The 27,995-nt window shown below is 48.4% G+C and overlaps 1 protein-coding gene across 4 annotated transcripts; it reads right to left on the reverse strand.

The window, feature by feature from the left end:
- Positions 1-669: 669 nt before the first annotated feature.
- CABP1 (calcium binding protein 1) lies at positions 670-27,828 on the reverse strand. 4 transcript variants are annotated; one of them, XM_033001483.2, is made up of 8 exons: positions 26,959-27,072; positions 14,363-14,611; positions 9,516-9,692; positions 5,816-5,846; positions 4,990-5,133; positions 3,632-3,741; positions 3,080-3,227; positions 670-1,289 (listed from the first exon to the last, which is right to left on the reverse strand). In XM_033001483.2, exons 2-8 carry the CDS (start codon positions 14,405-14,407, stop codon positions 1,264-1,266), a joined length of 681 nt encoding a protein of 226 aa, XP_032857374.1. In that variant the 5' UTR covers positions 14,408-14,611; positions 26,959-27,072; the 3' UTR covers positions 670-1,263. The 4 variants fall into 4 exon arrangements, with proteins under 4 accessions (XP_032857374.1, XP_032857371.2, XP_042661564.1 ...); XM_033001480.2 differs by lacking the exon at positions 14,363-14,611 and having other exon boundaries at positions 26,959-27,828; XM_042805630.1 differs by lacking the exon at positions 9,516-9,692.
- Between the last annotated feature and the right edge of the window lie 167 nt (positions 27,829-27,995).

The raw sequence follows: 27,995 nt of genomic DNA on the forward strand, positions 1-27,995 counted from the left end.
ACTGTAGGTTTGGCAGGGTAGGAGAAGGGAGCGGGAGGTTGGCAGCATCTTGGGGAATGAGGAAGGAGGATGAGCATCTGATGTGTCTGGAAGCAGATGGTAGGGCCTGGAGGCTGCTGTTGTGGTCACCACTGCAGACACGTGCAGCATTTTGGAGTGTGAACAAGCTGGAGAGCAGGGCACTGCCATGCAAGGAGGCTCCCGGCCAATCCCCGGCACCAACAGTGTTACAGCTCAGCTCCCACCGCACGGCCCCCACTCTGCATACGCTCGCAGTTGTGTTTGAAATGGTTTGAAATGTGTTTGAAAACGGGGAGTTGGCCACTGCTGCCTATCGCCCTCCCACCCAGCTCCCCTCTGTGCCCTTTCTCTTTGCTCGTTGCCACAACGCCGCATGGGCTCTCACCTGCCCCCTTGCAAGCAGAGGGGATGCAGGGGTGGGGACCCTCCACGTTGCCCTCACGAGGCACCTCCAGGCCCCTTGGCCACAGGGGCTGCGGGAGGGAGGGCAGAGCCACACCGCAGACTTAGTGGCCAGCAGTGACTCCCCTTCCTGTGGCAAGGACTCACCTCCGGACACAAGCGCAGGCGCTGGGCTGTGCATCTGCCAAAACCCTTCTTCCCCAGCCCAACCACCACCTCTCACAGGGACATCCAGGCTCCACATTATTTCAGCGTGCATATTTATCGCTTTCCCCCCACAAGACATGTATTTGAATTTACTCTTGGTAAACATAACCACAGGAGATGCAAATATGTGCCGGGGAAGCATAAATAACTCCACACAGATAGACACACACACACAGACAGCAAACACAGACACGGTTCACCAAGGGAAACCAAGAAGTGCAGAGCACGCCCTGAGGCTGCCACCAGTCCCAATGGCTTTGCTCTCATCCACCAAGCCAAGAGGATTTCTTCTGCTCTTGCTTTGCAGCAGCTGGTGGGAGAATAAAGCTGGGGAGGAGGAGTCTAAAGTTGCAAATATCCCATGAAAGCATCATGGCAAGTCCTGGCTCTGCAGTTTCCTGCAATCATCTCCAAGGAATGGTTCCAGTTGTAGGAAGTTGCAAGTCTTTCACAGTGTGAAAGGGTGGAGGGGCATGGGGACCACCATGAGGGAGGAGCAGCAGGTCATCTTGTAATGTCCCAATTGCAGCCAGCCGATAAACCTTCATGTGGGAACATCGGGGCTAGATGCTCCATCTAGGTCCTCTTCTGCCCTCTCTAAGGTGCTGATTCTTCTTTAGTTGAGAATAATCTTCAACGGGACATCATGCGAACAAACTCTGCAACCAACAAGAAAAGACAGCCCTGAAGCAAAAGGCACCCATGGTCCCCAACCCCGCTCTCATTCCCTGGAGGTGGCATGCAGCCAGAGTGAAACCGAGAGTCCGCACACTGCCAGTCGGTCTGTGCCGCTCCGTGACTGGCCCTGGAGAGTTCACACAAAATGGGATTTAATCCTTGCATTAGATATGGTGATATGATCCCACTAGCAGGTCAATTCATTGCCTCGGACTCCTTCCCAGCCAGTGTACAGTCTCATTGGCACAAGCAACTCCTTGTGAGACACAACGACAAGTATTGTCTCTCTTCACTGTAACTTCAGGAAACCTTGATTTATACTTTTGGGAACACAGTATAATTTCTTAGCAAGCTTGCCACTTCACAGAGACACCAGTGTGGGAAAGCACTAGTGTTTTGGTAGCCACCAGCATTTTTGTAGAGAAAAGTTTACTTTGATGGATTTCTTCTTTTTAAAGATACAGGTTAACTGTAAGAATATCCTGGATCTATTTCTTCACCACCCTGCAGCTTGTGAAGTCAATTACAGTTGTTCAAATTGAGTGTAAATGCCATCAAATATAAATGTGTTTTCATTCTGCACTTGAATTGCTGAGGAACTAATAACTCTGCAAAGAGAAGGGCAGTAGAAATTACCCCCTTGATGACTTCTTTTCCATTGATGGAGCTGTCCTTTGACAACTAAAGCAGTAACTCATAGAGAAAATGATACTGGGATAGTATTTCATGTATTTTAGCTGTCTAACATAATTTAGCGGTGGGAAACAAGGAGAGCTACTGTCATGTAATCAGCCAGTGCATTAGAACTGCAGCTACCAGATACTTTCTAGGGAGATGCTTCTAGTTTTTTAGCATTTTCAAAGCCCTCAGAAGGTTCAGTAATCCTGAGGACTGAGACTCCTTGTCATGTAGGAGACCCAGGAATGTCTCAGCCAAAAACATTACATCAATTTTATTTTAATTCTGTAGTTCCTGAGCTTCAACCTTACTGCAAAGGGATGTCTGGATTTGCACTAGAAAAACAAGCAGCCTGCCATGTTCTCACACCTTCCAGCTCTTATATCCGCTTAGCTGTCTGATATCAACTGCTTCCCTTGCCAGAAATCCTGAGCTCTATTAATATTGCTCCTGCCATAGCTAATGGCTAGGATAATAGCCTAACCATTCTTATTTTTTCCAAGTCCTTCTGTCATGAAAAGTGGGAGAAGAAATGAATTATCTCTAGGATTTAACATGACACCTCTAGATCAGATATCTGCAGTCCTAGTGAGCACATATGGCACGTGACCATCTCCTGGCATAAAGGCACAGAAACAAATTCTCTATAAACCCACGTAACAAGGTGAGCCAGAGGAAATGGAAGGTGCAGTGCATTTCCCAAACCAATCCAACCCTCTCACAGCTCTTGCAATAGATTTAACAGAAAGGAAAATGCCCCGTAAAAAGAAGGCTGGCACAGCATGTGTGCACCAGAATCTGCTCTGTGACAGGGCATATCTCTTACTTTGCTAGAATTACGCAGACCCAACTGAAACTGAGATGCAGCAAGAGATGATACACCAATGAACACTTCAGCTGAGGAACTTCCTGTGTGGGCCAATGTTCCCCATTTTCCTCAGCTGACTAGGAAACAAAAATCTTGTTTGATTTTTTCTCCATGCTTCAGATACCTGGGCCCTGAGCATGCAAATCTTTCCTTCTGCTTCTGCCCCTGAGCTGAAACTCTGACTCACACCAGAGCAGATGAACAGGTTGCTCTCATTCTTCTCACCTTCAAAATCAACACGCCCATCCCCATTCAGATCCACATCCCGGATGATCTCTTCAATATCCCGATGTCCCACCTGCTGCCCTAGAAGCTTCTTCATGGCTTCTCTCAGCTCACTGGTGCTGATCTCCCCATCACCATTGGTGTCAAACTGAAAGTACATGAAAAATACCAGCAGGGGAAATACAGTTAATGGAAACAGATCGTGCTGTGTTGGATTTTGTATTGTCCTGTTCCTGAGTGCCCTATTCTTCCTGCATTCCTTTCATGTCCCTTCTTTTCCTCTTTTGAGTGTCTTTTGGATCCAGTCTGTCTTTTCTGCTCAGAAACCCCTCGTAACTGCTGTGTCTATACCAGCTTTCTTCTTTGCCTCAAGGGTTCCCTTATCTCAGTGACTTTCTCTGCTCCTCCCTTGCTTCATGCCTGGCTTGGCTCTTTCTCTGTCTTCCACTGTGCTGCTCTCTCCTCCTCCGTTTCTCTTCCCCAGTGGATCTTCTCTCTTTCCTGTCTCCTGTTGCTGACCTCTCTGGGGGGCACACAATAGGGAGCACTCACCTCTCTGAAGGCATCCCGGAGCTCTTTTACACCAATCATGTCTGCAGTTTCTGCTAGCAGCTTTGGTCCCATCAGCTCAACAAAATCTTCAAAATCCACATGGCCACCCACTTGGGACAAGATGAAAAATTGTGTGTAAGAACCCCATATGTTAGCCAAGCCCAGCACTCAATTTGCACTTCTGTGTACCCCAGAGAGGGCTTGGTTCTCCAGGAAGCAAAGCACAGAAGGTGCAGGACAGTGGAAGGAAAAGCAGAGTTAGTTTTACACTGTCTTTGTGTTTTCTGGATTGTGGGCTAGGTGGAATGAGCCCAAGCTATTCCAGGCTAGACTGCCATGGACTGTTACATCCCTATGGCATCACGTACTAGGTATTAGAGGCTTGATCATTCTAGTGCTTACAGCAACCCTCTGCTGTGCCTGTGCCAAAGGGTACAGCAAGGGCACAGCATGATGTTCCTGCATGGCCTGGGCAGTGCCCTGCAGCAGTGGTGCAGTCTTGCTCCATTAGCAGTGGCTAATGTATGTCCAACTGTTTATTCATCATATTCCCTTTTCTTGTTTATCCCCTATCTGAAAGCTGGCAGTAACATCCTCAAATTCCAGGGTTATCAGCTGCTTTTGTGTGTGGCTGATTGTGTATGTCACAACTGTTTTCCTTCCCTTGACCAAGTAACTTGTCCTTTTTACATCATCATGTGTCAGAAATAACATGCATTAAATATCCTTTTTCCTGCCTGGCTGAGGGTAATACCCTGCACTGGAACAGGTAAGAGGTGACAAAAAACGATGGTGAAAGACAAGGAGCACAAACACAGTTACAGTAAATCGGACAAATTTGTCACATTTTTCCATGACTCCAGCAGATGACCCCATCTGACACTGCCAACACAGCTCGTTCGCAGCCCATCCGCAGGCACACAGCAGATCCACAAACCACTGCAGAGTGAGCAGCCCATCCATCACCCATCTGACCAAAGCATCTCCATCTTTCCAGGCTTGCTCTTCAGTCTGATGCCATCTGACAACAGCTTCAATATGACAACACCCACAACCTGTGCACTGATGTCAAATTGCCCACATCAAGGGTAGTTTTATACCTGACAGCATAAGCACCAAGGACAACCCTTCCACTCACTGTTCCCATACAGCACGGTCCACGCTGTCCCTTTGAGAAGCAAGAAACAAAGGCAACAACTTCTAGGGACCACAAACAAACAGGAGAGGAGTGAAAATGAGAACCAAAAGAGGAGGGAAAAATCCAGAGGAAAAAAGACAGCAGGAGACTGAGAGAGCCTGAGGCAATGATGCAGGGCACAGCAGCAACAAGGAGGTACAGCTAGGTGGGTATTACTCACGGTTCATGTTGATCTGCTGGGAAAGCTCTATCAGCTCCATCTCAGTAGGCATGTAGCCCATGGTTCGCATGCAGTTCCCCAGGTCCCTGCAGTTAATAAACCCATCCTTGTCTTTATCAAACTCCTTAAAGGCTTCTCTTAATTCTGTGGGAGTGGATCCAAAAAGAACAATATTGTCAGTGAGAGCTTGAAATATCTTTTCCAAGAAATCTCCCCAGAATCAACAGCACTTTATGAGGCCAGGCTCCCTAACATACTCCATATTTTCACAGCAGATCTCCATGCAAAGAGGCAGTGACTGGAGCAATGCTAAGCTCTTCTACCAGCAGCATTGCTGGCCCATTCCTTACAGGAAAGCTTACTTGGACTACAAGTGTCATAAACTGATCATTGCTAAACTGCACTCCCTAAAGAAACTTACACTACTAAGTTTTTCCCAACTTTTACCCCTGCACTGTATTATATAGCCTTCACTGTAGGGATTAGCAGGTAAAACACCATCCCTGGAGCCATACCATTGTATCATGCTCTACACTTTCTGTGGGAGCTGGAGTGAACTGCAGTTCCCTGACAGCCAATATCCCCTCATTTTACTTCTCCCCCCACCCTGAAGAAGCTGGAATGGATGCAAATTCCTTCACAGTCTGCACTCTTGCAGTTTTACATATTATTTATTTTGCTGGGGTTTCCAGAAATTATTCCAGTAATCATCTGCCTTGATTTGTTCCATATTAATCTACCCCATGGGGGCCAACCTGGAAGGGCCAGCCAGTAGGGTTTCACTGGGCAGGGAGAAAGGTGACACAGAAGGAGTGACAAATTTTACCTTCGATTTCTTCTGGACGCAGTTCTCTATCCTGCAAAGAGAGAACACACTGTGTTAAAGCCATCTGCTTGCCACAAACATAGTTTCAGAATAGCACTTGTTGGTGCAAACAGTTCTGGGACAAGCCAGAAAGTGAGAGAAGAAACAAGAAGGTGATGACATGTTTAATACCATCTACCTAGCAAAGCTTCCCAGCTCTCCTCCCCAACGGGAGGGGTGTTAGCCTGCACACTTTTCTGTGGAAGCCCTTCTCCCTCTCATCTGCTGGACAGGGGGATGACAGGTGCTCCCCCAGAATAGAACAGACTTGGGCCAGCACCACAATATGTGTGCCACCCCCACCTGATGGTACTAGGAGCACCTTCATGAAGTCCCTACATCATTCCCCAGCACCAAGTCCTGGAGCAGAGACTGTCCCTGCAGCAGTTATGATCTCCTCTATGGCTCTGATTGTATCTCCTACTGCAGCTCCCACTGATGCAGCCAGATCAGAACAGCTGGAAGCAGTCCCTGTAACCAGCAAGTCTATACCATCATCTGCTTGAATCACTGCTTGATCCCTGTCCTTCTGGCAAGACAGCTACAGCCACAAGCTCTCTTACAGCCAACATCCCAGTGTCATCTCCTACAGTCAGTCCCCACAAAAAGGTAGGAACTTCCCCCTTCCCCCCCAGCCTCAACTCCATATACAAGCATTTTGAAACCAGGCATGAAGGCAGACACACAACATATACATCATCAAGGTCATCTACAAACAAAACAGGACAAAGATTCACCATGTTCAGGAAACACTGCAACTTCAAGCATCCAATTTGAATTTCTTGGAAGAAGGGGGAGGATATAAAAGAGTATAGGAAAATTCCAACACTGAACCAGGAAGAAGAGATGAGCATGAAAATGCACTGCTTTATAGTTTAAATGCCCTTTCTAATTCCTCTCATGGCTCCCAGGAAAAATCCAAAACATCTGAGAATTTGGAAACACAGAAATGTGATCTCTCTTGTCGTCTCACTCTCGGCTTTTCCCCTCAACTGTGGGGAGTTTCTCTTGCCTTCCAGGTGTCCTCCAGCCTCACCACATGTCCCTGGAGACGGTGCCCTTGATCAGTTTGAGAATGATGATCCTTTGCTATTTAACCACAGGCTCCTCTGGAAACTCTAAAGGCAGCTGCTCAGAGTGCATAGCAAACTAGGACACACACTGGTTTACGTCTGTGCAAAAGTGGGCTGTGCCAGAGAAATGACCAGCTTGCCACTTATAACCTTCCCAGAGGCATCTCTGTGCTGGATGGAACTGTTGGAGCATGCTGGCTCTGATGTTTCATCCTTCACAGACCTGGTATTTTCAAACATGTCATCCCATTTGTTCCGCTTTCATCAACACCAAACAATAAAACAATTCAAACTCCTGAGACCGGATGCAGGAGGCATTATTGCCCTCCTGCCTTAGATAAAATAGCAGATGAAAACCACCCGTGATCAGTATCAACACCTTGTGCACCTCATTCCAGAGTTTGCCAACATTAATCGCTGGAGATACTGCTGGGTGCCGATAGCCGGCCCAGCGCGGAAGCAGATGCAGGGGTATGATTACCACTGCCACGGTGCAAAGGGTGCTGTGACTCACCCACGGTAACTGCTGTCTTGTGAGAGTGGCTGGGGTAGGACCCAGGCCTTCCTCCAGCACAGTCATCACAAGACCATCCTCCTCCTTGCTCACTGAAGACATTGCAACCGACATGACTGACGCATGTCAGACATGGGGGCTCCAGCACTGGCTCTAATTTTGCACACCAGGGCATTTGCATTTGCAGGGCTCTGAGTATATCTTTGCACATGCAGATTCTACCATCAGAGAGCCACAGACTGTGAATGCAAAAGGAGAGGGAAGGTTTATGTCCCTCCAAAAATATGACTCAAGCGATAACTAACATCATGAAGAGGTTTTCTGTTTTAAATTTTAAAGAAGATACCCTAAAATGATAAAGGAGTAAAATTGTTTGGGAAGAAATGGGCTGAATTACTCTAAAGCTTTTTGAGAACATATGGAAAGAGGAATAAAACTGTTCAGATAGTTTAGATCCCAGATATCAGCAGAGGTGACCCTCAGAGAGTCCATTACAGGTAATGGTCTTACCCTCATTCATTTATGTTCTATGCACAATAAATCCTGTTGGTTTAGAGAGTCAGTAAAAGGAAAGCTGTTTATCAGATGCACCTATTCTACATCGTGGCAGTTAGAGACATCACTAATCCTATTTTGGAGACTTCTTAGGGTACTGTGAGTTTCCACAGCCTAAGCAGGATGGATACTTGTCCAGTTGGGAGCCTTCCACTCGGGAGCTGGACCTATCTCCTATGACAGGTAGCTCTGTGCATGCTATCAAGTGTGCTTGTGTGAGAATATTATGTTTTGTGTTTTAGAGAACTGGCAGTAGGAATATGTGATCCCTTAGTGGCTGAAGGTTAGGAAGAACAAAAGCCCTTGGATCAATAATGACAAATAATGACTCTTTTTTAGGTTGTTGGCTGAAGAAGAGGTTTCAGAAATAAAGATCTAGGTGTCTCCTACAGCTGCAGATAACCATAACAATGCATAAGTCAGTCAGAGATTTCTTACAGAGGAAGGAAAGCTCTGATTCCCGGGTAATTGCAATGAGCTTTGTTTCACCAGAAGAATATGGAATGCATGGGGTGAATATCTGACAATGCACATATTCACTCATACATACCCATAAAAAGTGTGTTATTCTTATGTTTGTGTATGTCTTTAAATTCATGTTACTGTAAGAATCAAACATTTATGTGCATCAGTATGTTTTACTACTTGTAAAGATACAATACTGGGGTGCGTATTTATGTATATTTAACATGTCCAGGTGTATACATTTGAATCTACATACAAACTCATATTTTTATTGTTTGTATATAAATGCATACATTAGATGCATATGAACACATAGTTACAAATAGGTATGACTGAATGGACAGATGTGGTTTTGCTGTTTATCTCAGTGTGCGTATGGGTAATAGCATTTGGTAGTCTGGCACTATTTGCAAATACGAGGACAGACTGATGTTCTTTGGTTTATTTGACTGGGATTCCTGCAGTGTCAGGCTGGGTATGATAGCCTGTAAGAGATTGCATTTGGGTATTTGTGAGGAGGCAGACGCATGCTTGTATCCACTGGTACAAGTGTGCTCACTGTGAACTGCTACGGACATCTCTGGGGGACAGCTTGTTCCCAATATGGATGTCCTGATTTGCATTTAAGTGGCTATTTAGGCCTTAAATGCTAATCTGAGCCTCTGGAAATGAGATATGGATGTCTTGCTGGAATAACAGCTTTGAACACTGGACTCTTGGGTCCATATGATTATGTAAGTCCTGAAGTCCTAAGTCCTTCTGAGTCCATACGATTATGCCTACTTGAGCATAGGCTTGGATCTATCTTCCATAGCTGCATTTTAGAATCCTCCTTTCTTGGTGTTTAGGCACGGGGGTATCTGTGCACATCCTTCAGGTTAGACATTTGCCTGTGACTGTATTTGCACTTGGAGCTGGAGTCGGGATGCTCGAGACCCAGGACGGGGGGTTACAGAGCTCCATGCAGACAAAGCGTGCGGGCAGCTCCGCATCCCCAGCTCACGTCCATGTGGTTTTGTGCATGTCTTTGCCCGGCTGGGTGTAACTTACGTACAGGCTGCCTGTTTTCTGCGAAGCCCTTCCTCAGGAAGATGCATGCTGGCCCCAGCAGGTTGTGCATGACGGCGCAGTTCTGGGCCAGCACCATGAGTGGACCCTGGTACTCGCAAGCCGACGGCCCCTCTTCGCTCGTCTGGACAGCCTTATAGCACGTCTTCTCCTCATGGCGGATCTTCCCAGCCAACCAGCAGCAAGCAAACAACACAACAGAGGATGTTACCTCCCCGTCTCGCCCAGCCGTTCTTCTGAAGTTTTACTGAACCGCATAGCAGGGACACTATTGCTAAATTTCCTTCATCTGGTCCACACTGCGTCCCCCCCACTGGTCTATTAGGATTTGTACAGAAGCAGTAAGTCCAGGAGTTCACTTTCAAAAGCTGACAGAAGTACAACCAAACAGGAGAATTTCGCTTTGAAATGACATCAAACTCTCAGCACTGCTCACATCTACCCTGACACAGCCCACAGGGCCACACTCCCCCTATCAGCTCCAGAGTTAACGATCCCTTCAATGAGCTGTAAAGGACAAGCACACCCCAGCCTAACAGTACATGTGCCAGCCTGTGGCCAGGGCAATGCTGCTGCCAGAGCCACGTTGGCCAGGGCATCCCCAGAAGAGGAGGCAGAGCCTGCACAGAGACACTGCACTAAGCTCCACATTACATTTCAGCAATAAAGCATCACACGCTTTATAATATTATTAGAAGGCCGTTTACAGCATCAGGTGGCTCTGCCAACTGCAGGCTCACACTCCCTGTGCCACTTCTAATTAGTTACATCCTCAGCATCTCAGGCAGTTACTGCACTGGCCTCTTTTAATCACTGACAGTCCCAAAGTGGAGATCATGCACAGGCACAACATTTTTGTCTGTTTGCTTTTGCACATTTTCCTAAGTGCACACGTCCTGCTAAGCTAAGGCTCCAGAACAGAATCCAGCACTGGATTTTATAAGGAGGCACTGCTTTCCTTTTATAGAAATGCATTTCCCTGGCTCTGCAAGAAAACTCTTATCCTGATATTCCCATGCAGCTATAAAAAGCAAGCACAACCCACAAGACCCTTGGTTTTATAGAATAAACATTAATCATACATCAGATTCCTCTTCAGGAATGATTCTACTTTTACAGCCGGTGTTCCCAGGGGTGATCGGAGAAGCTCTGTCAACTGTCATTGTCTTTATTAACCCATTCCTTAAAGCTTGAGGTGCTTTTTCAGGCTAAAAGACCAGATACACACATGACCCATTCACGCTTGTCCGAGTCTATTGTATCTACTTGCTGTGTCTGCCATGTGCTATTATATTTCACATTGCACACATGGTTTGTAGTTTGCCTTTTTGTACACAGTCTTACACCAATCTGCTCATGTATAATGTCATGTGAATATCAAGCATCAAAACAAAAACTCAAAAAGCAAGCCATGGAGAAAGAAAATGATGAAGCAGAAAAGCATTTTCATTGCAGTCATGGATGAGGAAGGAATCTATCTCTGATTAAATCTGACACACAGGACACTTGTCCTTAAAAGACTGAAAGATGAGCATCCGTCCACAAATGGCATATTGCTAGCTCAGCTAAATGTCAAGGCATCTGTGTTGAACTGCACAGCTTTGCGATATCAGTTCAATGTATTTTCAACATTATCAGCTTTATTTCCTGACACATTTTTCAGTCTAATATACCAAATAATATGAATCACTTAAAATAGCCCACATCAGTTCTGTGTTTAATTCCAGTGAAGCCACATGAAAGATCAAAGGCCCCACAGCCCCTAATCCTTGTTTGCTGACCCTTCCAGTCAACAGTTTATTACCATGCCACAGAGCAGTACCACAGAACAGTCATCCCATTATTTTCCTGTCCAGATAGAGATCGCCAGTTCAATGAAACAGTTGCCAAGAGCCACCAAGGATCCTGACCAGACCATCCGCCGCAGTGCCAGGACAACAAGGTGCACGGCTTAGCAAGACCTTGACAGGGGCTCCCTTCCCTGCTCTGCCACTGTGGGCAGGATTTATGGCATTTGATGTTCCCTCTGCCAGTAGCCCCACCCAGGTTTCTCCTGCAAGTATCCCCACAACTTCCCTCCACCACATTCCTCCTACATCCCAGCAGAGCTGGGAAGGGAGCAGTGGTATGGGTACAGGGCAAAGCAACATCAGCTGCCCATTACAGATGAAACAGCACCGTGCATGACAAGGAAAATGCAAGGACAGGACTAGGGAGCTCAAGCTTTCTCTGTCCCTTCCCTGAGCAAAGGACCACTACCCTTTCCTGGCTGAGTCCAGCCCTTGGCTGTGTCAGACTGGCAGGTTGTGGAGAGGGAAGAGACCAGGCTGATTGAGAGATAGCCATAGTGATAGTAAAGGGTAGCAAAGTGATGCTAAAGCCTTTTTTTTCTGCACAACAGGATTCACTTCATTTTCCCACCTGCATGTCAGAGAGACTGCAGAGCCGCAAGCCCAGAGGGGTTTCTTCATCCTGACTGCAGTGCCTCTCAGACAGAAAGGCAGCCAGGCTGGCTGCTGGGGTCACCCAGTCACCCAGCAGTGACAGTGGGAAAGTGAAGTTGCAAACAACAGATATTGTGGAGAGAAAGCCTGAGCATTGCCACCTGAACAGGCAAGGTACCCCCATGTCAGCCAGTCCCAGACCAAGCCACCTGGTGCCTGGGAGTGACTCCCAAATTTCAGGTTGAAGTCATCTCATCAAGAGATCAGTCTGTCACTCAAAAGCAGCTTTCATACATGTTGTCTACAGTTCCTCCTCTTTACCATTTCAGCAAAATGAGTTTGCCCAAGGTTCTAAAAAAAAGACCAGGATCATAAAACAGCCAAGTGAAGTTGTGCAATGTTAAGGCTGATCTGCAAAGTCTCCACTATAATCACATGTGTTGTGATCAAAAGAACGGCAGAGCCCCAGGACCTGTCAGGATGAGTGCCTGAGGCCTTAATTCATGGCAAGCTAAAGCAATGTCTGAGAAATTCTCTAATTCAGCTTTGCAACTTTCTCTCTTTAGTCCTGCCATCCCAAGCCTCCTAACTAGGCACAAAGTGCTTTATTCAAAGCAGCTTTTAGGAATGAAAGCGTAAATTACTAAAAGACTGATGACACAAAGCTTGTAAGGTCTTGAATCCATTTTGATTCAAGCAGCCTGGCCACACGTCAGACTTTAATTGCAATCACCCTGATCATGTTGAGCACAGCTGCAGCCAACTCCTTTTACTGCAAGTTGGAGGTGACCTACAAGCACCCAAGTTGGTTTTTCATATATGCAACATTGGCTGAACCTCCACTACTTCTCCCTGAAGGTCACCCTGACCTAGGGACTGGTCTGAGTGCAGCCTAACTGCTTGGTGATGAATTCCCAGCTCGCCCACAGCAGCACCATGCCATTACTGGCTTTGTTTACAGCAGCCGAAATAACAAGTAAACTGTGTTTCTACACGGAAGAGACAGATCTCTGGCCAGAAGAAACTCCCTGCTAAGGATCTTCTCCCCAACAGCTCCCTCCCAGAGGACCTGTCCCAGGTGGCAAGGTCTCCTGGGTGGAGCTTCCTGCTGTCAGTGGCATTTCACTGTTGGCAAGGTCTCCACAAAGGTAGCTCCTCATTGCAATATTTTGGATGCTTAGCATAATTTTTTCATTTACTAGAAATGAACTGCATAGCATTTTGCTGAATTATTAGAGTTGCAGCAATGCTAAGTGAGAAGCATGTGGCTGACAGGTACAGTGCTGCAAGACCTTCTTCAGTCAAACAAGAAATATTTCTGGGGCACTTCATTCCCATTTCAATCTAGTCCCTAACAGCAGAACTGTTCCAGAGCCTAATTCATCCCAGGTTCACTGTAAAACCTCAGCACAGTGCAGACTGCGGGTTGAAGCCTAACAGATACACAGGACAGTTCACAGATGAAGTCCAGCTGGGCCCAAGCATGTAGACACATGGGCCATGCTGACATGGAACATGATGCAGAAACATGCAGCCAGGGCCCAGTGTATCCACTCACAGAGGCATGGACAAACAGATCACAGAATAAAACATGCTTCTGTACCCAAACACATACCAACACAACTAAATGTGTGCATGTGCAAGGATGGTTATACATAAAAACACACATATATCTACCTACAGACTTCTGTGAGGACATCTACTTGCAGGTATATACACACAGAGCGCCATGCAGGCAGGTATACCCGTGTGACACACACAAATTCCCCCCTCACAACAAACACTGCACGCCTGCTCACGCACCTCTGGCTGCGTATGTACAGACATAAAGAGCTAAGGACACACATATACTTCAGATGGGCTCTTTAGGTGTGCATATTCTTACACACCAACAGGAATATGTACAGCCACATGCCCATTCGCATGTACATGAATAAATGTCCCTACAGAAACAACACACATGACTAGACTCATGCAGATACCTCTCAGCTGAAGCACATGCACACACACACACACCAACTCACACATACACATGTACATTAAGATGCCTGTACAGAAGATGTGTGCCAGCATACTGTGCTCACTGACACACACAAGCTAGCACATACCCAGAGGACAGCTATTCACACACACAGAGCAGGACACAAGCCTACTCAGGTGCATGCATATGTACACATTTATTTACACACATTATGGCTCTCAGCATCCCCGGCTCTAATGGCTGCACTTGCATGAGCAGCTCTTACAAAGAAAGTCTGGTGAAGAGAGCTGAACCCTCCATACACATCTTTGTATTTCTCCCACCTCCCATTCCCATCTGCCCACGACGTCACCCATCCCAAGAAGCAGGGCTGGAAACGCACAATGCACTTTGATTCAGAGAACATACCTTTTTTGAGAGGTTTCTCAGTGGAGACTTCACACAGTTGCCCATAATATGTTGAGTCTGCCTTTCCGGTGGACTTGGTTATAAAGGAACTGAAGCAATTGATCCCATTAAAGGTATTCCTTGGGAGCAAAGCAAGAAAGGCAGTGCCAGGCAAATCCAAACAGCTACTGGCTGCTGGGGCTTCCCTCTTCAGGGAGCTTTTTCTCTCTCTGCCTCTCTCTCTCCGTGTTTTTACTTTATGTTCACTTTCTTGAAGAGATGAAGCAGGAAGGAGAGGGAGGGGAGAGAAACAGACAGAAAGAGAGGGAGAGAGAGAGAGAGAGTGAGAAGGGGAGAGAGAGGGAGGCGGATGTATAATCTACATCAGATTAATGTTCAAATCCCTCCCACCCCCCTCAATCTGCAGGCAAGATTGTTTCACTCATGGGAGAGGGCTGATTCAGGGAGAATTAAAACAGAGAAACACTGCAAGAAGTGATTTCAGTGATGAGTTCAGTGAATCCAGCTAGTTTGGATCCACACAGCCTCTGAACATTGCAACCCCACCCACCCCCCTTCTAACTCCTCTGGGCTTTTCAATCACCAGAGAGCTAGGCTGGCCAGAAGGCAAATCCACTTAGGGGCGTGGAGCAGAGTCCAGAGCTCATTTCGGAGCAGAAAGGGACCATTTATCTGCGTGGGACCTGTTTCAGTTTATAAATACCAGCAGACCTAGAAGTCCCTCATTCTTTTCCTGCCACGGCAGAAGCACGCCTGGAGGCAGCGGTCCAGGGACCCTACAACACTCTCAGCCCCAGGATAGAGTAATTTTTAACCACAAGGGAGAGACCTTGAGCCAGTCTTGCAGTAAGGTTTTTCCAGCTTTCCGCAAATAGAAATCAACCGGTGGTTTACCTGCACAAGTCTGCCAAAGATGGACTCACACCTGAATCCTAAATCTGAACAGCCCCAGGCTAGATAATGTGAAGCAAGGAATCCATCCATTCCATTTCCAAGCACCCGAATCCTGGAATAAATAAGAGGCTCCTAAACCTAGAGCCAGCTCTGAACCCTGGACTTTAGGCCTGTTCTGGTAACAGAAGAATCTCTGAAAGAAAATGGATGACTCCTCAATACATTTTCCTCTGATCTCAGGCTGAGCATAAGAGCATTCAGTCTGAAAAGATATTTAAATTGCATAAAAAACTCACCATCATACCCAGGCAACAGGATCTGAACAGGATAGTGAATGCAGCCTTGGCTATGACGCCACCACAGCTGCAGCTTCACTGTGATAAGAAACCATGGCATGAAGAGCTACCTCCTTCAAGAACTGTGAAGACCAAGATGACACTGATTCTACACCCTGTCTATGCAGCAGGCTGGTTGGACACCCAGCTGTTCAGCTGAAAGATTTCACAACTTTATTTGCAAGTGTGGTTCCAAACAAAAGGCTCTACAAAGACCTAACCCATGGGCTGAGTACTTGCACCAGATGCTTTTTTATGCAGGGGCCAAGGGCTCACTCTACTGGCAGCCCTAGGGCTGTAGGACAGACAAGGATAAACTATCAGTGTCACAACAAAGCAGGGATTTCTCTGCTTCCACCCTGATGATGCTGTAGCAAATTAAGTATGATTGTAAAGTGAATCAACAGTTGCTTTAGAGCTTAGAGGCTTCTTCTACCTGAGGACATGAGTTTAGGAGTCAAACAATGACAAGAATCAACAACTCCTCCTGTTCGAGTTGCAGCCAGAAGCGCACAGCTCTTCGTTTTTGCTAACCACTTCCCAAGTGTGAAGGCAGTGGAACAGCCTCCTCTCAGATTCCCTCAATGCCTTCTTCACTGCATGGCCTTGGAAGGAACTGCACAAAGGCCCTCCAAAGCAAGAAGCTGCAGTAGCAGATACTGGAAGACACCCCTTGTACCCAGGGTAGTCTGAGAGGGACAGAGGGGATGGGAACCACTGGTCTGGTAGACCTCCATAGCAGAGCCCACCCATGATGGCCTGAGAGGTAAAACTGTTCTTGAGCTGGGTCTGTCTACTGCTGCCACAGAGTGAAGACCCCTGATGCTGGGGAAATATACAGTCACTTCTGGGGGGCTGTGCCAGCCCTGGGCCTTGCAGCAGGTGACTTTGCAGGAGAATGCCAAAAGTCCCAGCTCCTCTCAAGGCTGCCATCTTTAGTTCTATTTTCTTTTCCTCTCTTAAAGCAGCTAATGAGAGGCTGATCTACACTCAGCCAAAGTGCTGGTCATTAATAATGTCCTCCGTCAGCTGGAGCCATTCCCCAGGCTCCTTGTTTATTGACGAAATGCTTGTCTCCCTTGAGCAGAAGCTGCCACACAGCGAGTAAGGCGCCTGGGCTCCTTCCCGAGACAAATGATTCCAATTCCAGAGCAGAGAGGAGAGAGAATCGCCTCCCTGCTGCTAATGAATCTCTCCCTGACAGGCAGCGTGGAGGCCAGGAATGTCCTGCAATTGAGAAGTGCCCATCTCCTGCGTCCTCCCAGAGAGGGGAAGAAGAGCAAGGGAGTCAGGCATCTCCTGCCAGGACAATCCATCACAGCCCCCAGACTGCCATGGAACAGCTTTGGAAGACAGACGTTGAATGTGTCTTACAGAGCTCTAACAGCCTCTCAACAAAAGTTGAGATGGTCACCCTCTAAATATTAGCTTGTAGCAGAGTGTTTGGAGCCAGCCACCATGGCATGCTGCCATGTTTGCCTGCTCTCCTGCTTTTCTTCCCTGAAGTTGCAGGCAGCTGTAGGAAACGTTCCGGGCAGAGGGAGAGGGCTGAGACCTGCTGCCAGGCTTGGCAGGGCGTTTGCAATCCAGGAAAGGAAGAGGTGAGGGTACTCCTGCTTGCACCGGGTTTGCAGCACAGCCACAGTCCTTCGACTCTGCAAGAACTCTGGCAGAGCTGCAAGGGGCCCAAGAGTTGCAGTCGTAAACAATTTTCTTATCTCCTTATTACCCTGAATCTCTTAAGAGCGATTGGGCAGCACATCGCAATCTAGCAGACAGACCCTGCTGACCTCTGAGGAAGAAAATCACTCTCTACATTGGGATCTTGTTCCCATCACCACCACGGGCAGCTTAGAGTGAGGCAGGAAAGTGGAGTTGGCAGAAAGGTCATTAGAAGATTAGGTTAGAAGGAACATATTTTCTCCCTTCCTCCAACTGAGGCTGCTGTAAGAGAACAGGATGCTGAGAATAAGTGTGTCAAAAACATTTGTGTGTAGGTGCTGATCTGTGGGTATGCCTATATCTGGGGTAGTCAGTATGCGTGTGGGAGGGCTGCACATGCATGTATACTGGTTTTCCCACACTGTTCTTTGTGGCAATCACACTGTTCTTTTAAGGTCTGGGGTTCTGTTGTAAACTTTCTAAAAATCGGTAGGAACTTTATGAAATGTGAACACTGCCTATGTGCCCGCATCCATTTCTCTCCCCTGAGGTCCAAGGTAGAAAGCAGAGACCTCAGTGGATGTGGTTTGGCACACAATGAGGTCTCAGCTCACCGGAAGGGAGCACTTGGCACGTTGACTGACCTGAGCACAGAGCAGGGAGGAGACTGGGTGGCTTGGCATTGAACAGTGAATGATTTAGGTGGTTTAATATGTCTGGATTCTTTAAAAAGCAGCAGTGCTGTGCTTCAGGCTGGCACCTTTGGCAGAAATTCTCATTTCATAGGAAAATGTTGGATCCCACCATAGCTAATCACTTGGTAGCTGCCAGAAACTTTATCCAATGGCAGCAAAGATCCAACAGCCACAACAGAAAGAACAAAAGTCAGTCCAAAACTTGGGATTGCTTATCAGACTGTAGTTTCACTTGGCAAAAATTTCCAGTGGAAGTATGGGTTTGTACTGGGAAACTGTTCAGATGCCAGGCCCATTTCAGTACATGGTCTTTCACCTGCTGAAACATTGTATCAGATGGTTGTTCTCAACACAAACACTGCAACAGGGCAGTGTCCGTAGGTAGGGGGGGTAATCTCTGAAGGGAGTGTATAGTAAAGAAGGAAAAACTCATTCCTAGCATCTTTTCACTGAAGTCCATAGTTTTACCTAAGAGCCCACTGCATGCTTTGAAGATTTAGTATTTTAAAATACACCACCTTATTTAATTTATCCTAATAGGGCAAGAATTTTTGGTCTATTTTTCCTATCACAGAGTGGAGAGTGCATGGATTGGTTAGTAGCTTTTAAATCTGCTCCCAACCACACTTTAGCTGGTGGCTACAGACCTGTATTTTACAAGAACCCAGTCTTGTTTACTGTATGAGCTCAGATGAGCCTAAGCATGTGGAACTGTTAACATCCTCCCATTGCCAGGGCTGTCAAGGACCTCATTTCAAAGCTCCTGACCGCTGGAACATGCACTGGCAATCTGAACTTCTGTGACTGGCTTTCCTCTCTTCTTCTGCATTAGGCTCGAGTGCTTTCGCTGCACATCAAGTTGTGTTTTCTAACCTCAAATGAACCTCGGATGGTTCCATATTCCAGTCAGACAAGTAAAGGTCCATCTCAAGGGGAGGCACCAGCAGGTATTGGTGGATGCAGTCCAGAGCCTCATCTAGGGGGAGGAATATTTCTGCAGAGAGTTTGGGAACTTTCTTTGCTGTCAGCTGTTCCAGGAAGAAAGTGTTGCTGACTCATGCTGTGCATAATATTCTCCTCCATTAGAGCAATTGGACCATATTCAATCACAAACAACAGAAAGGTTATTAAAAAGACCAAGGATATTTTCCGTCCCTCTCAAGGTAACACAGTCTGGACCATCAACTTCTGTTTAGAACAGCTTTGTCTGTAAATAGCTAGCTTTATTCTGCATTAGATGAAAAGAGATGGGAACGTGACATCTCCTGACACCTTCCATGCAGCTCTGGTCCACGTATTTTGCACTAGCCCAACTTCCAAGTCCCTGCACAGGAGATGTGTTAGCCGGAGCACAATGTGCTGTGGATATTTTCTGCTTTCAAGATCATCAATGGGCCACAGAAAGACAAGTATAAGCTTGACAGTTCAGGAGCTGCTGTAACAATTTGCCATGTATACACAGTACAAAGACAGTTTAAAACAAACCTTACATGGTTCCTTCTCTTTGCTCAGGAATATGAGAATTGTGAATCAGTCACTGTCTGTCTGGGACTACTGCAAAAGCAGCTAGTTCTGCCCTGGCTCCCTCACCTCTTTCAAAATAAAAGGGACAGGGAGTCAGTATTTGGCTGACACACTGAGGTGCTACAGAAAGTGTGGCTGATTATTAGATGAGCAGAGGTCTGGGAACCAACACTAAGCAAATTCTGCAAACCAACCGGGCAGTATTACATGAGATATGCCACCATAAAACCGAGGTCTGCCTCACTTCTATTTTGAGCAAGGATCTGACAGCACCTTTAGAAGGATCCAACTGCATATCCCAGTATGAGATCTCTGGCTATATCTCAACACAGCTGGTCACAAACTATCTAAACCCTTTTTTGCATTATTTCAGCAGAATGCAGAGGGGTTGCTGGTGGTTTTCTACTTCCTGCCTTCAACCGTTGTGACATGATGCCTCACAACGTTACATGGTTGCCTGTTTCCTTCCAAGAGCAGAGAATGTATTTCATCTGTGTGGGATGAAGCAATGCTGTGTATTCTTTCCAAAGATGGCTGCAAGATGCAAAGTACTCTAGGGGAGGAATGGGTGGAAAAAAATTAGAATATTGCTAATTGCTTCATTCATGGATAGTACTGAGTTCATGCTCTTACGCTGGTGCAGAAAGCTACTAACAAACTAAATATGACCATACAAGCTATGACAGCTGTTTGTCTTTATTTCTAAGCTGGACATTTGATTGAAACTGGAGTATTGCTCAAGTTCATGGGCACTGCCGTTGCTCTCTAAGGTCACAGGAATGTCAGAGGATTAGTAAAAGGGAGCCCAAAGTTAGGTATGCATCTTTTACTGGATGCACACCATATAGCTGCTTGTTATTGGAAATCAATACCACTCATGGACTCATCAGGAAAAACAGTTACTGAAGCTGCCATGCTACAAAGAACCAGATCTAATTCAGCTGACAGACCTGCAGCCCAGCCAAAACATCTAAAGCTAAACTCTTCCCTGACACTTTGTTTAAACCCAATATTGCATGAAACAAAAATCAAGGTGGTATAGTTGATGGAATGCACAGTGGACCAATTTAAGCCATGATTAATTTATTACTGAAAGATTTTCTTCTCTCAAAAGATAAGCTGAATCTAACCAGAAGGTTTGTGTATTTCAGTGCATTAGATCATGCTGCTGTATATTTCATGAACGGAATATTTAATGAATGTTCTTTTAGCTTGGTTTTATTTTGATGTCTTTCTATATCCTTTTAAAACAGATTTGTTTAAAAAGTAAAAAACTGACAAAGATTAACGTTTGCTGGCAGACCCACTGCAGGCATTAAGTTTATTCATTGCCCCTCGGTGATTCTGTATGTCTGGCTCGCATCCCTCAAGCTCTTTACAAACAATAAATGTGATAAATTTTTCTTCAAGCTGAGCAAGGGGGGACCCGAATGGATATGCTCAAGTGGAACAATGATTTTCTGTGCCTGTCTTAGTTACATATCAAAACCAAGAGACATACCTTGGAAGGTAGGGTGGGTGTCAGCAGTCAGGCATGTACGCATATGCCGATCATTTTAAGCACAGGAATGCATATGCATGTACAGAGGTGGTTGCATAGCCACACAGAAGAATTAGCAGAGGCTTCACACGTGTATACAGTCAAGATATGTACACGAAGGCTTTTTATGTCAGGCTACGTGCATGGACATGGGCTGTGGCAACACATGCAGGGATGGAAGCACGGAGGCTGTATGAGCCCCACGCAGGCACCCGCACCCCTGCGAATACGTGTCTGGAGATCAGCGGGACGCCTGGGCCGGCTCTCGCCTGCATAACGGCAACCACGGGGCTCTCCCCGGTCCGACACACTCACGGGACGGCCCGGGCAGAGGCCAAGCCCCGGCGGCACGGGAGGGCCCCGGGCCGGTGCCGAGGCGGAACCGCCGGCCGGGGAAGGGGCCGCGGGGCCGGGGCCGGCCGGGCCGCGCCGCCCGCACCAGGGGGCGCCCTGGGAACGCCGAGCGCGCCGGGCCCGGGCCGCCGGGGGAGCCGCCGCCGCCCCGGGACGAGCCGCCGCCGCCCCGGGAGGAGAGAGGAGGTGCGAACGGCCACCCGCGGAGCCCCGGCGGGCCCAGCCGGGCACGGCAGCAGCTCGGGGCGTACCGCCGGCTGCGGGAGCATCCCCGGGAACACCCTTCCCTCTCCGCGCCCTTTGAGGACGCTTTTGGGGCCGGAACAAGCCTTCAGAGCTGCCGTCAAAAAGAGGTGGAAACGTCGGGGGAGGATACAGTTTGTCTTCTGTTTTTTGGGTTGGTTTGGTTTTTTTTGTTTGTTTGTTTGTTTCTTTTCTCCCTTCTAACTTGGGCACCCACACTCCGTACCAGCGAGCTAAGTCTGTGCAATGAGATCAGCATGGCTACGGCTGTTGGTCATTTTGAGCCAGAAGTCTGTTCGTCCTAAAGTACTGTGCAGATTTAATGTTGTAAATGAGTAGCTGTCAGAGACTGTCCTCAGTTTGCCAGGAGCCTTGACACACCACTGCTTCACCTGCCTTACAGCATGGTACAACACCTGCAAACTCAGGCCTTTCACGTTCACCTTTGCTGTCCCGTAGCACAACACCCAAAAGCTTCCATTGCTGCTGTCACCGCTCCAGCACAGCCCAACGCGCTGCAGCCTCCCTCACCAATACACAAGGGCAACTGAAATCTTCCATTACTGAGCCATTAACCACTCTCCCTCGCTGGGCTGGCCGGGGCTCCCCGGCTCTCTGCTGGCTGAGCTCCAAGTGTGGTCCTGATGCAGCGACTGCTCTTGGGCAAAACTCCCGTCAGAATCAGCTGAAGCTGAAGCCACTGGAGGGAACAAGGTCATCCTGCAGATGAGGAGACCGGAGGGGTGAGAGGCTGGAAAAGGCACTTTTTCCCTACCCACTCCCGGCTGGTTTAGAGGAGAATGTTCTTGACACCTGCTTCCCACACAGGCAGCCCCGGGACACATCCTGCCCCAAATGGGCCACTTCTGTCACCCCTGGTTGCTGTAGGGTCCATTAAGACCTGTTAAGAACTACAGGCCATGAGTGAAGGAAGACTGAGAGGACAAGAAAAGGGAAATGATACAGGAAATGCGCAAAGATTCCTACTCTATTTTAATGGTAATGGAGACGCAGACATTAAAGCAGGAATGGGAATCGGTGCAGACAGGAGAGGCTTTTAACTCCCTGTACAAATAGAAATACAAAAGCCCCTTTGGCCACACTGCTAACAGCAGAAGACTGTAAATATTTAATGATTCCCTACGGCATTGTTTGACCTCTCTGATCCCCATGCTGCCAGAGGCAATTGACAGAAAACTGTTGGGGAATCACTTCACTGAAAAATTTAACAGTCAGGCAGGGTGTGAAAACTAAACGGCTCTGCAAACAGTCGGGTCTCACATGGCAGGATTGCTTCCAAATTAATATTGCATAGCAAAGGCCCAGAAAAAGCTTTTTCTTAAAGGTGCCAGGTAAGCCAACGCTGTGGCACAGGAGGAATGAAGCGAGGAGAACCGGCGGGTTTCTGTACCGCAGCACCGGTACAGCACAGTGCCGTGAGCCTGGTGCCAAGCTGCCGCTGCACTGTAAGTGCTGCTGCCACATCACCACTGCCCCAGGAATCCTGCTGCCACAAAACTTGCATCGCAGTCCCTGCTGCCACCGCAGTGCTGTCCCAGTCTCTGTGCTGCTGTTGTCACATTAATAAACTGTGTCCTGCTGCCAGGCTGCCACCTCGCCACCATCACGGCTGCCAAGGCATCGCTGCTCCTCTGCTGTTATGGACATGCAAGTGCTCAGTACCGCACTGTTGCTAAACTGTGTCCTGTAGCTGTGGACTGTCACGCTATTCTGCTCTGCAGAGGTGATAGCATGCCTCTTTTTGCTCCACGACACTCCTTTACCACTTGGCCACTCCAACGCTCTCCTGCTACCAAGCCAAAATTATATGAAACATCCTCTCCATGCTCCCTTCTCTCGCCACTTCCCCACTTTGCTGCCAACTACACCTGTGAGTCACTGCCCTGCTCTCACACGGCACTGAGCTACCGCTGCTGCCATCCCACTGTCACATGCATCGCGTAACCAGCCTGTACTCACACCACACTTCTGTTACCTAGTAAGTCTGGGGCATTGCCCTTGTGCTAACTCACAGCCGTGCTTCCAAGACTGTGGCATGGTGGTAACACCTTACTGGTGTTACCAGTACTGCCTTCTAGTACAACGGGATGGTGCTGCCAGATCAGCACAGCCCTTTGCTAATACCACACCAGAAGTAATCACTGCTGTACAGAATAGCTCCTGTCTAGAATATTGTATTACTACATCATTAGACTGCTAAACTCTTCTGTCAGGATACAACACTACACAGTTATCACACCCGTGCACTGCCAAACTCCTACCACATGGCACCAGTATCACATCTCCGTTCTGCCACAGGATTGCGTTACCACACCACCGCACTGTCAGTGCTGTGTTCTCCAGGCACTTGGTGCTGTGTGGCACTGCATGCTAACCCTGTATAAACTCCACAGCAGAGTGCTTTTCTGCAACTGCCTCGCCGATCCAGTGTGCAAACATGTCATTAGACCAAGATGACATCCTGGCTTATACTAATACATCATTACACTACCCTACATTTGTCAATTCATGTACCACTCAATTACAAAATGGTAACATGCCTTAAAAGACTATTATTGCTTTATTATATTAGAACATCACTGCACTGATATAGCATAAGCCTAATTAATGAAATATTGCTTCATCCTGTATCCTGGCAGTATCTTAGCATTCTCCTGGAGTACACACCCACAGTGCACTATATTGCTGTGCTGGTTATATAAACACAGCACTTCTGCCTTCACTCCGTCTTTTTTTTTTTTCTGCACAGCTACAAATCTGTCTCCCTCAGACACAACCCTGTAGTCCTGGGTTTTTTGCTCCTTTTTGCTGTTACTGCAACAATGACATCCTCCTCCGTGAAGTCATCCCTGCAACGTTTTCTGTGTATCTGACTGTAGCACTGCAAGTCTGCATCTGCGACCACATCACTGCACCACTGTGGAACAACAGGGTGATGATGTTCCACATCTGTAGAGCTGGGACAAGATATACTGGTGCTGCTGGACCACAGCGCTCTGCTGCTGCAGGTATGCATCACTGTGCTCCTCTCATTCTACGGCTGCAAAATTACTGTTTTAACTGTTTCACAGTGGGCTGTGTGGGCTGGAGAGAAGTTCTTGGATTGAATAAATTGTCTGCTGAGCTGTTGCTCTCTTCTAATTACAACGCGGAGCAGACTGGTGTTACAGCACCTGCAGCCTTATACTGCAATCCTGGACACTTCAGCACCTGTGACCCTGCCTCAGCCCAGGCTGCAACTTGGGCTCCTGCAGGTTTTAGTCCGTGCCTGTCTCAAAACATCACTCACTTTTTTTACACAATACTTAGCATTTGTTCCTTCACCCACAGAAAGAAAATTTCTATCATTCAGTTCCATGACATAATTTCCACAGTTTTTATCATTGGGCCTTTATTCATCCCAGGATTTTGATATCACGACAAAAAGTCTTCACATATCTCTTCCTGTAACCAGCTCTTTTTGTATCCTACATTATAGTTCCCCTTCTTGCATCCACAAATTCCCTGCACAGCCCTACTACAGCCCACTCCTAAAATCCAGTTCTAAAATCTCCACTAGATGGTCGTTCTCTCATAGCTACTTCAAACAAAGTGAGTGAGAGATGAATACAGAGAGAAATGGGAATAAATAATATTATGCTCTAAAAGAAAGATGTTGTTTGTTTATAAGCACTGGTGCAATGTACCCTGTGAAAAGATGAAAACTAGAATTGGATCTCTCCCTTTTCTGTATGGGACATTGGTCAACACCGCAATTACATTTTGCTAAGTTAATGGCTTTCAGAAGTGTCTTATGACACTGGAATGCAAGCAGCAGAGCTGGTAAAATAAAGATGCTGTTCAGGTAAGAACTTAGTTCAAACCCAGTGAGGTTTCTGTGAGTGGGAGCCCTGGCATAGATCTGTTTGTATCTCTGACGCTTCGGAGACATACACCTCCATAGACTTAAAATCTGTTCTCTGACACATCTTCACTTTCCTCAGAACTACAGATACAGCACAAGTCAGAGCTGAGCCCACAGATTTCAAAGCCTGGTGCTGGAATATTGCTTTTTGTAACTTGATTGAGCACCAAGCCACTCACCAGGCCCTTCCTTATAGCTACTACAAAATTTTAATCTAGCCTTCTGGTACACCATTGGCACAGCGAAGGTATTGGGTAATACTCATTCCTAGTTAAACACAACCAGAACATTCATAAATAGCAGACTGTCAGCGAGGATGCAAAATTGTTGAGGAGAACAGATGTGCTTTGATTTTTCTCTGGAGAAGTCAAGATGAAGAGAAGTAGACAACACTTTCTGACACCAGATTAAACAGTTATGGGCATATCACCTCCTTCCACCCAATTACAAAAATTCTTCTAATTCTCTCCATAATCTTAATTTGAATGGGCACCCTGCAAAGCCTCCCAAACCCACTTTCAAAAAGAAAAAAGACCCAATGACAACAAACCCCACAAATAATAATTCTGGTTTAATTGATCACTTCCAGGGCTGTAACTTAGCTGCCCAGGCTACTGGCTTACACCTATAATTGCGCTTCTGGGAGACTGCAGTTACATTAATCTTCCTGGAGATTACATCTCCCAGTAACATCTCTAAATGGCTCTAAAAGAAAATTTCGAGCCAGTCTCCCTCTGCCTTTTCATTTTTAGAGGGTAGCCCTGTTGGGTAATTTCACTACCAGAAGCAGCTAAAAGCGACAGCTTTGTACCAAAAGAGCTTGCAAACACCGAAAGCATCTGTTCCATCCTAACATAGTGACTGGGAAGGCTTCGGAATTGGGTCAGGATTTTTTTTTGTCGTTCTCCCCACTACCTTCTCCTGACAGCTTCTGCCATCAGAAATGATTCATATGCTGATTGTACAGAAATGTACCATAAGGAGATGTAAACAAATACAGCAAAGCAAGGCGGGGAGCCAGAGAGATGGAATCTAATAAGTAAATACATTTTAAAAATCCGCTTCTCTGACTCTCACCCTCAGCAGGCAGAGCCACAACTTCCCCCGGCGACAGGGAACGCACCGGCACTTCCCCCGCCAGCACCACCGAGAGCGCCCTCCGCAGCGCCCGGCGGGGCGGGCGGGGGCCGGGGGCTGCGGGCGGCTCCGACCCGCGCCCCCTCCTCGGTGCCGGTCCCGCAGCGCCGGGAGAAGTTGGGCAGGGGCGGCCAGGAAGCAGTGCATTTACAGCGGCGGGCTGCGCCCGGAGGCGCGGGGGGCTCCGGAATGAGGAGCCGAAGGTCCGTGAGCGGGCAGGAGGAGGGGGCGCGGGGGGCAGGCAGGGAGGGAGGCAGGGAGGGGGCGAGAGGCGCTTTGCCCCTTACCTGGCCAAAGACCGAACTGAGCATGGGGTGCAGCTGGTGGAAGAGGGGGTCCGCTTCCACCGACCGATCGCTGCCGCTGGACTTGGTGGAGCACTTGCTGCTGGATTTGGACAGAGGTGAAGCGCCTTCCGAGAGCTTTAGGGACTCTCTGCTGGACCTCTGCCTCTGACTGAAGTCCTCCTCTGCCTCCTCCCCATCCCTGTCTGAGAGCTGATGCTGGTCCTGGGGATGACCGTGGCTGGTGTGCGGCGGAAGGTGGTGGTGGTGCCTGGATGTCCGCACCGGTTCCTTGCCGCTGCCTCTCCTTGGACCTCCTTCCGCCGGCTCCGGCTGGCTCTCCCCCCGTCCATGTGACAGCTTCCCCGCGCCCCTCGCTCCGTCTTCCCGGGCGCCCGGGTGGCAGAGCGGCCTGCGGGCACTGGGCTCCCCGGGGAGCGCCTCCTGGCTCTGCTCCCTCCCCGCCTGCCCTCCTTGTCCTCTGCCGTCCCGGGCGCGGCTGCCGCGGGGCTGGGGCTGGGCGTCCGCCGCCCTCCGGCTCCCTGCCGCCTTCAGCAGTGAAGTGCGGGACTCGCTCTTCGCCATGGAGGAGCCGCTCATCGCGGGGCCGCTAGAGCCGCATCCCCGGCCGGGCGGAGCGCTGCCGCTGCGGGCAGGGCTGCGGCGCGCCGCTCACGGCATGTCCTGCGGAGACCTGCTTAAATCCCGCACCGCGGCCCATGTGACAGCGCAGACAAAGGCCGCGGAAGGGGCGCTCCGGCGGGGGCTGGCGGGCACCGTCCGTCCGTCCCCCACCCCCCCGCCGGGGCTCCCCCCGCGCCGCCGCCTCTCCAGGTGAGCCGGGGCCTCCCCCCGCCGGGGGCCGGCTCAGGCCGGGGCACGCCGGCGGGCGAAGCGGCGCCGCCGCCGAGGGGGTGCGGGCGGCGGCGGGCGGCGCTCCCGCAGCGCGGCGGGCGGGCGGGCTGGGCCCGGCGGCGAGGGGGGGACCGCAGGGCCGCAGGCCCCCGGCGCGGCGGCGGGCCGGAGCCGCGGGAGCATCG

The sequence above is a fragment of the Tyto alba genome, unplaced genomic scaffold, assembly GCF_018691265.1.
Source record: "Tyto alba isolate M040663 unplaced genomic scaffold, T.alba_DEE_v4.0 Super-Scaffold_44, whole genome shotgun sequence".
NCBI lineage: Eukaryota > Metazoa > Chordata > Aves > Strigiformes > Tytonidae > Tyto > Tyto alba.